At 36.9% G+C, this 11,699-nt stretch overlaps 1 protein-coding gene across 1 annotated transcript; it reads right to left on the bottom strand.

Moving 5' to 3' along the window:
- Positions 3,604 to 7,351, bottom strand: LOC8076921 (AP-2 complex subunit sigma). The gene is made up of 6 exons (XM_002449231.2): positions 7,191 to 7,351; positions 6,995 to 7,093; positions 6,846 to 6,896; positions 5,256 to 5,429; positions 4,933 to 4,992; positions 3,604 to 3,906 (listed from the first exon to the last, which is right to left on the bottom strand). The coding sequence occupies exons 1-6, from the start codon at positions 7,191 to 7,193 to the stop codon at positions 3,865 to 3,867; spliced, it is 429 nt and encodes a 142-aa protein (XP_002449276.1). The 5' UTR covers positions 7,194 to 7,351; the 3' UTR covers positions 3,604 to 3,864.

Below are 11,699 nucleotides of genomic sequence, written 5' to 3'. Positions count from 1 at the left end.
AGCAGTGTTGATTTGAAATCATTTTCCTGATGTAATCATTGAACATGGTAGATCTAACACAGGTCATGTCATTAAATCAAATCTGACATGTGGACCCACTAGTGGAATGACACATGTCAGAGCCAGTATAGGGACCTAGGCCAATACAAATCCCACATGTGGTATAAATCTATCTTGCCATGTGGTCAAATAAAAAAATATGCATGGCTAGTCCAGCGCGCGACATGTGGCCCACTTAAAAACTGATATGTGAACGTACTTCATTGTGACACGTGGTCGAGTAAAAAAAGTCACGTGGGGTATTATGGTCATGCCACATGGACCAATAAAAATAAGGCACATGGAAATGAAGTGATGCTTTCTCAAACCACAATAGTGTAGCAATAAAAACCTTGCAAGTGGAACAACACGAACACGACATGTGGTACAGTTAGAACCTAAAAAGTGCAAGGACAAGAGAGGGCCACATTGTCCAAAAACAAGGTAACTTGTGACCCGAAGCATCTCCAATGTAACTAACTATAGCATCTGCAAGTGAAAGCATCTCCAATGAAAGCACTTGCCAACGTGGCTTCCCCTACCATACTTGCCAAAACAGTTCAAATGATGTTCAGTTTTTCATCACAAATCAAGCCACTTCTACGATAGAGGAAGGCACTTTTAATGAATCATTTTTTGTCATAATTTTTTGATAAAACTTAAATTATGACAATTTGGTTTCTTTAGTAATAAAAGTTGTTCGTCATATAAGTGTAGATTTCTATTAGTGATTCCTAAGTCATTCTAATTACAAGCCAAAGTATACCATGATATTCAAACACTTAGCAATAGCAAAAGGTTAGCTTTATACTTATGCTTAAAGGACATCTCTAAGGAGGAGCATAGCAGAATATATATAACTTCCTCTATCGTCACACAGGTCCTAATAGTACTATAGATTGGGGATGGACTACAAAGAATCAATGAGGTTATCACCCACATGATCTACCACACTTCTCACAATGGAGGGTGTGTCCACAGACAAAATAATAATGTATAAGCATCACACTTACACTAAGTCCAGCTACTCAACCTATTCGAGCACTAAGTCGAGCACTCTGTGATCCTATGCATACATATAATGATAACTTTGACTATAATAAGCATATAATCAAAGCTAACTAAGAACATGATAACTAAGAATATAATATAGATGAAGATCAAAGTCATATTATAAGATGAATGAGATGGATACAAGGGCTATACCAAACCTTCAGTGACTAGATCTAGAATCCGAGTAGAAACCCTACTTGATCTAACTTAGCTAAGCTATGCTAAACTTTCTAGTTTCTAGGATCTCTTATCTTCTTTAAATGGTCCTTAATGGATTGAATGGGATGCTTTTCTAGAGGGGGTCTTAGGGTCCTTTTATAGGGGCACTGGGCACCTTGCACCTTGTGGGCCTATGAATCCATGGCTCGGCTCCATCTAAACCTTTCAATCCAAACCGACTTTGAAACATGGTGGATATTGAACCTTAAGGTCTATGGAGGATCCTCGAATCATGGGAGCCTAACTGGTGGACCCTAGAGGTCGGCCAACCTAAATGGGGGGTCAGCTGACCCCCTCAAGCCTCCTCTGCCATCGATCTTTGGCGATAAGACGTGGATGCTGGATTTGAGGCCAGTGGAGATAATTTCATTGCAAATAATCTAGATTTTCTGCATACAAATATTCACCAAGACTCCTAGAAGTACTTAGTTTAAACCTCTACTACTATGTTGGTGACTGGTGAGTTATTTTTAAGGATAAATGTAGACTAGCTGATTGTTTATTTTTGTTTCATGTGACCATCAACAAGATCCTCCAAGCTTAACCTTTCTCGCCCTTGAGCAAAGCTAAACCTAAACAATGGATTAGGAGTTGCTACAATGTTTTGACTTCTCAAAGGTACATCATACACAAGTGTTTAATAAAAAATTCTTCTCCAGATGAAAATAAACTAATTCAACTTTCAAACTCATCCATAGAACATTTCACTTCAGGGCTTCTAAGCCATGACTTGGGTTTGAATAATTAAAAGATAGAACGATTAAGTTAAGCACTGTCTCAAGATTTTATAAATTTTCAAAATAAAAATCAGAGATTTCATTATACGACGCTCTTGAATCTTATATGTGGTATTTTTAGAATTCTCACCGAGGCATAACTTGCCGTTGTCTTTTTCTTCCTACAACTGAAGCTTTTGTGGAGCTCATAGATAAAGAAAAAGTGTGTACATACTTACAATGCATATACTGTAAAGCCAGACTTTTCACCGCGTACATTAAGCTTGTCCATGCTAGTATTTCTAGATTTATCTGGTCCCTTAGAGGAGCGGATCCTACCACCCCTTCCTCTTAATCAATTGACTCCCAAGGCTAAAAATTTTTTTCAGCAAGCTTGATTTGATCTGGTATGCCCCACGAAACGTTAATTTTATGTAAACTCTTTTTTCCTTTATTTTTCTTTTCTTTATTTGGTTATAACGCAACTCTTTTTTTCTTTATTATTTCCACATCTTATTTTTGCCTTACTTTTTCATTTTCCTTTCCTTTCGTTTTTTTTCTGTTCATTTTCTACTTCCTTTTATTTTCTTTCTTCTCCTAGCTCCGGGCGTGGGCGGCCTGCTGCCTGCCTCTCATCAGCAAACGGTCAGGGCGGTGCCTTGGGGACGAGTACCAATCTACCTCACACAATAGTAACTTATCGAAGATCCAAGCGTTTTTATCTTATTAATCTCATCATACTTGTTCTGAACGTGCATGTACATCCTTCGTTTGCTCGTGCCTTTCATTTCAATCTTTCTTCCTCGCTTGATATATATAATAATAATATAGTATGTACCATATTTTGGATGTTTCAATGCTCTGTAGCTGAAGTACTTTTTAACAAATGAACAATATGTTTCTCACAATAAATCAACATCAGCACATATGACAGTGTAACGGTACTTTAGTTCAGCCCAACACTGTGCAATGGCTATAACAGCTGATACTTTAGTTTTCTTTTTCTTTTGAGGATTTTACATGTATGCCATTATAAAAGTTAGCAATTTATGCCGCTTGTGTCAGATTTGACTCTAACAGTATTAAACTACAGATATGAAAAGTTAAAAATATCCTCATGTTTAAATAAGTAATTAATTTGTTTTGAGCATTTTAACAATCTTAAATAAAAAACTCAGAACTAGAAAGTAGATCTCGACAATATCTAGAATTTTTATATAAAAATTATCTTCATTGAATTCTGTACAAAAAAATATAATATGATATGATTAATGTCTTAGAAAAATCATACTTTTTATACGGAATCAAATAAAAAAAATTTATATAAATATTGTAGATCTTGGTGAGATCTACAACTTTCTAGTTTTGACTTTTTTTCATTTGAGATCGTTAAAATGCTCAAAACAAATTAATTGCATATTCAAACATTAAGGTATTTTTGACTTTTCATGCCTATAATTTAACAGTCAAATCTGACGGAAGTGGCATAGAGAGTAAAAGAGTTTGGAACAGTGGCATCTATGAGAACTCAACTTTTTTAATGACTTGTATGTAATTGCCAACTTTCATAATGACATATATGTAAAAGCCTCTTTTCTTTTCCACCACAGGCAATTTCCTGACAGATTATAATGTTTTTTCAAAGGTACGAGAATTATAATGTAATTGGCACTAATCTCATGTTACATACCATTCTTCGAGAGAATGACAGCATGGCCTCACGCTGACTGTCAACCGGAACCAAGAACCATGAAAGCAAACACAAAAACACCTGAAACGAATAGTACAAGTTGGAACACAAGGCACGCGGCAGGCGGCAGCATCTTCCTGGTCGTTCTCATTCCAGCTTCTCCAGTTCACCCATTCGCTCAATTATTGCCTGAAAATTTAAAAGGGGTGTTGATCATCCTTGATTCATTAATTATGCTTAATAATAAACAAACAAAAGTGTGTGTGTGTGTGTGAGAGAGAGAGAGAGAGAGAGAGACCACACTCGGATATCCCAGAGTGCGGTTTGTAATAATTTTGAATGAGCCAATCAAGTTCCAGATTCCTATAAATAACCATACAAAAGCTATCACCCATTAATTTCTGAGTAGGCTGTTGATGGTTAACAATTTTATCGAGCACAAAATGCTCGTCCAGCATTTTCAGCACAAGGTACAGTGCTGATTATCAACATTTTAGCTCACTGTCAAACTTGCCACCAGTGGACATCAAACATCAAATTGTAGTGAAACAAACATTCTAGAGCTTCTCATATCAAGGTGAACTGGACATTCAGATATCAAGGTGGAAAGTAATGAAGTGTACAACCGAGGCAGTGTATCTCCGGCAGCTTGCTGTCTGCTTATGTTTGGGTCGCTCTTTCTGTTCCGTTCTTTGTATTGTACATGGCATGTCTGGTTTCTTGCAATGACCAAGCAGTTAACGGCCTGTAACCTAATATTCTTTATCGATGCATTAGCATGCAGACACAACTCTTCGGCAAGTTTGGAAAAAAAAAGTATTGTTGAAAAAACACTAGTTCCAGTTATATGTGTTGGTACTGTTTAGAGTGGAGACAGCCAAATGAAGAACTAGCTCTGCATAATGGAAAGAACAAAATCTAGAGAAACAAGACATTGTTTGATCTTAATATATTTAGTTACTCTATTCTAATGCGTTTTTGCCATCAACTGAATTAATAAAGTAAATGAAACCCAAATATCAGTTCTGTCATGCCACAAGCAAAATCCCAAACAGCTAGTACTGTAACGACCTCAGAAATAAAGATAGCTAAAATCAGGAATAGTAGAAACTGTGATATTCATTTATCATACACAGAAACTGTATATGTATGACTGGTAGGTACTGTTGGTTGTGGTAGAAAATACTCTTAAAAACGAGAGAAAACTATGTATACCTTTTTGCTTGTTTCTTGCAGCTCTCCAGCAAGAATAAACTCATCTAGTATGAGGTAAACCTTCAAGGTAAAGAGAAAAATAAGTACCACTAATTTTACAGTGAAATGGTAACATCATAAACACAGTTACACAGGTTCATAAAAGCTAAACTGTGTGTTTATTTTTTAGTCAGCTGATCCTGACAAACTATTTATTGCCACCTAGATGAAACCAAATGAAAATGTGAACTATTACTCGCAATATTAAATGTGAACTAGCTATTGCCACTTAGTCCACAAGCAAAGAATATTAAAGGGTAACTTGGAAAATAAAGAAATGGTACCTTGTGAAAATTAAACACTAAATCAAGCTCACAAACATTGCTAAAGAAATGGTCCAATATCTCGACAAACAAGTGAATGCATTCCAAGTAGGCCAATTCGTTATCAGTTATGTCCACACATATTGAAAAAAACAGTCCTGCATATCTCCTGTAGATAACTTTGTGTGTGCGAAACTGCATAAGAAAAAACTAGATTAGTATGGAAAGTCAAAGTAATAGGAATATTCAGAACCCAGTGGTTAGATTCACATGGTCCAATAGCAGCAAATATTTTAGTCAGAGATAGATTTTATACAATCCCGTTAACATGTTTCCAAGGGCGCACTACAAGGTAGTATATAAAACTAATTAATGCAGTATCCAAATCGAAAGCTTCAAAGCTAACCCTGCTACATGAGCAAAGAATTTTCTTTCCCACAAAGAACACAGGACAGTCACATGTTATTTCATTAAGAAGGAAAACATGCAAGGAAAGGCCAGGGGGCAGGTTCCACAGATGTATTGTTGCAGACATGCCACTTAAATTAGAAAATCAACCTCTGCAACAAACACCCTGACCTAATTGTCAAGGATAAGCGACCTCCTGAGTAGTTTGTGGAGGGCAGAAGCACCACATGTACTCTCATTTGCCATCGATTGTAACACTATGGACATATGACTAGCACCCTCAAATACACATGCAATGTGGTGAGCATAGACATTTGATCTGACAGGCCCAAGGTTATAACTTAGTGAAAAGAAAGAGGTGCACTTAGAAACGTAAAATTTTCTCAGTCATCAATAGTTGTATTGTCAACATCGAACGTGGCCTACACATTGGACCACACACCAGATACTATCTCTGGACTCTGGTACTGTGCCTTTTGTCCAAGGAATACTAAATATAGTGAATATCACACAATAAGAAATGAAAAGGATTATATTTGTTATACATGACTTGTTTTTCATTCTTTTTAAGTCAGACATCATGATAGACTCCATTTGCTCTCTCCTTCTCTCCCTCAAATCAATAAATGAAACATTGTGAAAAGAAACAGAAGTTAGTCATGCTAGATATGTCATATGTATATCAATAGTCCTCAATTTTGATCAACTTTAGCAAGACAAGCAAGTTGCCAACAATACATTCTGCGTAAACAATAGTCCTCAAACTTTTGGTATGACTGATCGAAAGAATCTATTATAAAACAACAAATATCATGCACCGTGCTCACATAACTCAACTTCTGTAAATTTACTCTTAGATTGTCCATTCTGAACCACACAATCACTTCCACGTAACCATTATTAACAACACAAGTCCTTAATTCTCGATCATGATCTCATATAATCTGCTCGATTCTCACACTCTGCTCACACCAATATTTAAAACACAATTCCCAATTGCAATTGCAAACAGAACAAGTGTCCCAACGTTCCCACTGAATCCACCTCCCATGACTTCAACTACACAATGCCGCGACCTTCATAACCATTTGCATCACAAATTCACAATAGAAAAGTCCGCATAGTCCCTCATGTTCAGATTCAGAAGTTGCAAAGTATCCTTTGAAGAATTTAGAATTTACAGAGAATCAGGAACCCGATTACCTCGACGAAGTTGGTAAACTTGGGGTCCCGATTGACCACGAGCCGGTGAACCTGCAAACCGGCAAGAAACCGATTCAAGAAAAGTAGAAAACAGACCAGAAATTCAAGAACCGAGCCGAACCAGCACCACTGATTCGTACGCCTCTCACCTCGTATTCAACCTTGTGCTTCTCCGAGTCCTCGAGCGGGACGTAGTACTTGGCCAGCCGCGTCTTCCCCTGCCGGTTCTGCAGCAGGATGAAGCGGATCTGCACCGCCCAAGCCAAGAAGACGGAAATGTTAGTTGGATCTGATTGGATGCTAACCGTGAGAGCGCGCCAACAGTCGAATCGATTGGGCGCTTACCATGCCGCAATCAGATCGAAAATCCTGCAAGGTCTTGGATTGATCCAGTCAGCAATTTGGGCCGGGGAGAAATGCAAGAACGGCGTGGTTTTCCGGTCACCTCTGGCGCTGACGGACAGACGGAGGAACAAGGAAGGCAGCCTGAGGCCTATTGCGACATAAAAAAGTATTTTAATTGATTAATTGAAACAAATATACTCCTTCGTTCCAAAATAAACAAACATTAAGCTTTTTAAAAAATAAATTTAATAAATCATATAAAAATATTATTAATATTTCTATCTTCAAATAAATTTATTATAAAAAATATATTTCACTATCAAGTAATACTTATTACACATCAACAATATTAATATTTTCATATAAACAATTAATTTATTAGTGAGAACATCTTCTGTAGTGAGTTTTTTGTCAAGAAAAAATAACATGGTTTTTTAATTCATTTTACTATGCTTTTGCTTAGTTAATCGATTAAAAATAGATAGCATCTTTAATCTATATCTAATCTAATATTAAAGAATAAAAAATTTTAATTGGTCATTTATCTGTCCTAGCTTCTTTTTATTCTGTCATGTGCCCTCCTTTTTGGCTTTCACAATCGTTTCTTACTCCTATCTCTCTTCTTCTGCACCTCGTTGGAGCTATAAAAAACCAATCTAGTTGTCTAAACCGAAGCTTATGTCTACCGTGACATATCTTAGACCCTGCAAGCAGCAATGTGACTCGTCTTCTATCAATTTAAACCTCACAATAGATATATACAATAGCCAAATGTTTAAGATGAGTCAATCTACAATCAATTTTATATAAAAGATAATTTTTATTGTAAAATAATATTTAAGGATTAATTTATGGTCAATTATAATTATGGGCTGATCTTTCGTATTACGTTATTTATTTTGCCTGTATGACTTCCCTAGGTTAACTATGTTCTATTTCCTTTCATTTGTCCTCCTTTTATTGTTTTCATCCATTGCATGAGATTTTATCTTTTCGCCATCCACTATTTTTCTTTTGCCGCTACCACTTGCTTGACTATGTTCTATTTCCTTTCATTTATCCTCTTTTATTGTTTTCATCCATTGCATGAGGTTTTATTTTTTTTCTCCATCTACTATGTTTTATTTTTCTCAAGTACTTTTCCTCGATCATTTTATTTTATATCAATTTCATCGTTTTTGTTGTTTTGCTACTTGTGTTTGTTGTTGTCTTTTTTCTTTTATTCTCAGTTATTTTTCCTTTTTCGCCATCATTTTTTTATTTTTTTAGTCCTTTTCCTTTTTATTTTATATGCTATTTTTCTTGAGGTTTCCTTTTCCCTTATGTTTTTCCTTTTCCTTTTATATCCATTCTTCTATTTCATTTTCATTTTACCTAAAGTGGAGAAAATTGCATAAAAGAAGAGAATAATGATCATAAAATAGAAAGATTTTTTGTTTGGATAGCGAATTGAAGAACTTGTTGGCCTTAGCTTTAGATACAAAGATTTCATCATCAGCAAGTTATTGTAGTTTTTGTTAGCTTGGAATCTGTTTGGATCAAGTTTAGTTGGGTAAAGTTAAGGATTAAATTTTAGATAAATATCGGTTGGCCCAAGTTGATACCTCTCTTTTCCATTTTAGCTTGCTAGTCTAACCCAGCTGAAGGCTTCGGCCTTCTTCACCCTAGCAGTCGGCCTGCCTTGCCTCCCCCGCAGCCCAACGTGCTGGCCACACTTGATCACCTTGTGGTCATCACCACCATCACCATAATGCTCTAGGATCCACCACTTCAGATGTATCAACCTCATCTAGTCTACAGACACTTAGCATAAAGGTTAGTACTTTAGATTTCATCAATTATCCAAAATCAAACTAGGGCTTTCAATCTCCCCTATTTTGGTAATTAATGACAACCTAACAAAGATTTTTAATAAAACTTACTTGGATTCATGTTGCTTGCCCAAGCATTTTACCATGTGTAAAGAATATGGACAAGTTTCACAAACCCAAATTGGTAGCAATTGCTCCCCCTTCATATGTGCTAGGAGTTTGGATTTGAAATCTTGCACATATGCTTGAATAGGAAAGATAGGAGTCTTTCTACCAAATGATGCTAAGGTGTAAAGAATGGACCTTTGAAGCATGATACCAATTGGAGTTGTCAATGTACACCATCCTTAGCACCATTAGTAACTAGACATTCACAAAAACTTGAACACCTCGTGAGATCATCATTATAAACAAGACTCTAGTATCACTTGTGAAAGCATAAAAGTCTAGTTATACTTTCTATGCATGCTAGTTCTTCATTTCATCAATCAAACTTACAACTAGTATATATCGCACAAGCAAGGTATTGGAGAAAAACTTCAAAACTAATGCAAGCAAACATATGTAATGCACATTCAAATGCAACATACAAGTTTATGAGCTTGTGTTGACACTTCTAACGTCGTTACCAAAAGTAGATTAACTAATCTTGATAACGGCGCCAAAAATAGTAACCACCTCTCATGCCACTTAGCCAAGTTGTCATCCCCAGCATGGCAGAGAGATGTGGTATTGAAATATACAAATGCTCCTCTAACAACTATATGAATGTGTATCTACAAGCGCATAGATAATACCGATGTAGCATTTTAACCGGGAAGTATTCCAGGTATCGTTATTTATATTTTTACCACTGGGAAGGAAATGCTAAGGAATAAATGAGGAATATGAGTATCATTGCATGTGTAATGATAAGCTTCCATCTATCTCTCTCAATACAGGGTAAGTGTCACATAAAATATAGATAATGAATGAATAGTGACAAAAGATAATACACTGATCAGCATAAACAACCACATAAAATAATGATAAGCACCTCAACAGATAATCTAGCAAGTCATTAGCATGGAATTAGGACAAACTACAAGAATATGTCCTAAGTCATTCTAACTATACAGTCTTAGCATATTATGATTAGTGCAACTATACATGGCAATCATGGCTAGATAAAAGGTTCATTCATGTGTAGTGAGTATTACTAAGGAAGATGAAGAACAGAGTAATCACTTCCCCATAATAGTACTGCTCTGCCTGCCCTATAAACGGGAGGAGGACTACAAAGGATTCAAGAGGACTGTCACTCCCGCGATCTACCTCACGTTCCAGAATATAGGGTACAATCGCAGATAAATACGGTATAGGCACCACGCCTACACAATATCTATTATTTACCCATGGTACCAATGGACAAGCCATTATTGGATAAACTTTATACGATCCTAAACATAGATAAAACTCAGATCTAACTAAGCCAAGTAGATAAGCATAATAAACTAAGAACAATATAATTGAGAACATAAGCAAATAGAATAAAGTCATAATCAATATAATGAAATAGACCAAAGTCATATTCATAATAGTGAAGAACAATAATGAACAATGAACAACTAGAGCGAGAATTACCAAGAATCCCCTTGACAGATCCAGAAACCAATCGAAAATTGACTCCTAGTTCTAAGCCTATGTAGTTATGCTAAACTAGAAATCTAGTTGATGTGGTGGCTCTTGGGCTTGATCAGGGGCTTCTCCTCTTGAGATGAATATGAATAATGAATTGCTGGCACTCTCCAGGTGGGCAGGGGCCTTGCTTATATAGCCTCCTCAAATCAATGTCGGTCGTCAGATCAAACTGACCTTAATTGTGTGGTTTAGATTGATCCTCAAGGTCGGTGGAGCAAGATCCGCGAGGGGGAGCCTGATTGGCCAGGGGGCTGTTGACGGTCCTTAAGTATCAAATTTAATTATCAAATAAATAAAGAAAAGGATCCAAATGAAATCAACATCTAGACTTAGGGTTTTATCTGACAGAATTCCACGAGTTTTGGTGTTTGTCTATTTCTGCAGGGGGTTATCAGGAAATATGGAAGAAAGGCCCACATGTTGGGATTACGTAAAGATATTAACGTGCTGCGCAATTATCTTACATCTAGAAGACTCCAGAAGCCACGAGACCGAAGCGGAGGCGAAACGGGGCCAGAGGCAGGGCGCCCGCCCCCTCCAGGAGTCCAATCAGGACTCTGCTTTGCGGGAGATCTCCACCGACCTAAAGGATGAATCTAAACCATACAATCTATGTCGGTTTGATCCAAGGGCCCATATTCACTTGAAGGGACTATAAAACCAGACCCCCTGGCCCCTGGAGAGCCTCTCAACCCTAATTCATTGTTCCATCAAGGGCCCATATTCACTTGAAGCGTTTATCCATCGGATCCATGGGTAAATGATAGATATTGTGTAGGCATGGTGCTTATACCGTATTTATCTGCGATTGTACCCAATATGCCAGATCGTGGGGTGGTTCGTGATAGTGACAGCTTCATTGATTCTTATATAGTCCCCCTCTCGTGTATTGGGCTGGCAGAGCAACATTATTACAGGGGAGTGATTGCTATGTTTCTCATATTCCTTGCTAATATCACTATGCATGGGCGTAGTCTTGTCTCACAATGATTGCTAAGTATGCTTGCACTAACTATGA

The sequence above is a fragment of the Sorghum bicolor genome, chromosome 5, assembly GCF_000003195.3.
Source record: "Sorghum bicolor cultivar BTx623 chromosome 5, Sorghum_bicolor_NCBIv3, whole genome shotgun sequence".
Taxonomy (NCBI): Eukaryota; Viridiplantae; Streptophyta; class Magnoliopsida; order Poales; family Poaceae; genus Sorghum; species Sorghum bicolor.
Note: the sequence above shows the minus strand (reverse complement) of the source record. Positions and strands in the feature narration are given on the sequence as shown.

Bases quoted from the DNA above. Each gene is read 5' to 3' on its own strand.
- LOC8076921 (XM_002449231.2), bottom strand. The intron at 6,897-6,994 runs GTGAGAGGCGTA...GCCGGTTTGCAG, and splicing joins AGCACAAGGTTGAATACGAG to GTTCACCGGCTCGTGGTCAA. The intron at 5,430-6,845 runs GTAATCGGGTTC...TTTCTTATGCAG, and splicing joins AGTTTACCAACTTCGTCGAG to TTTCGCACACACAAAGTTAT.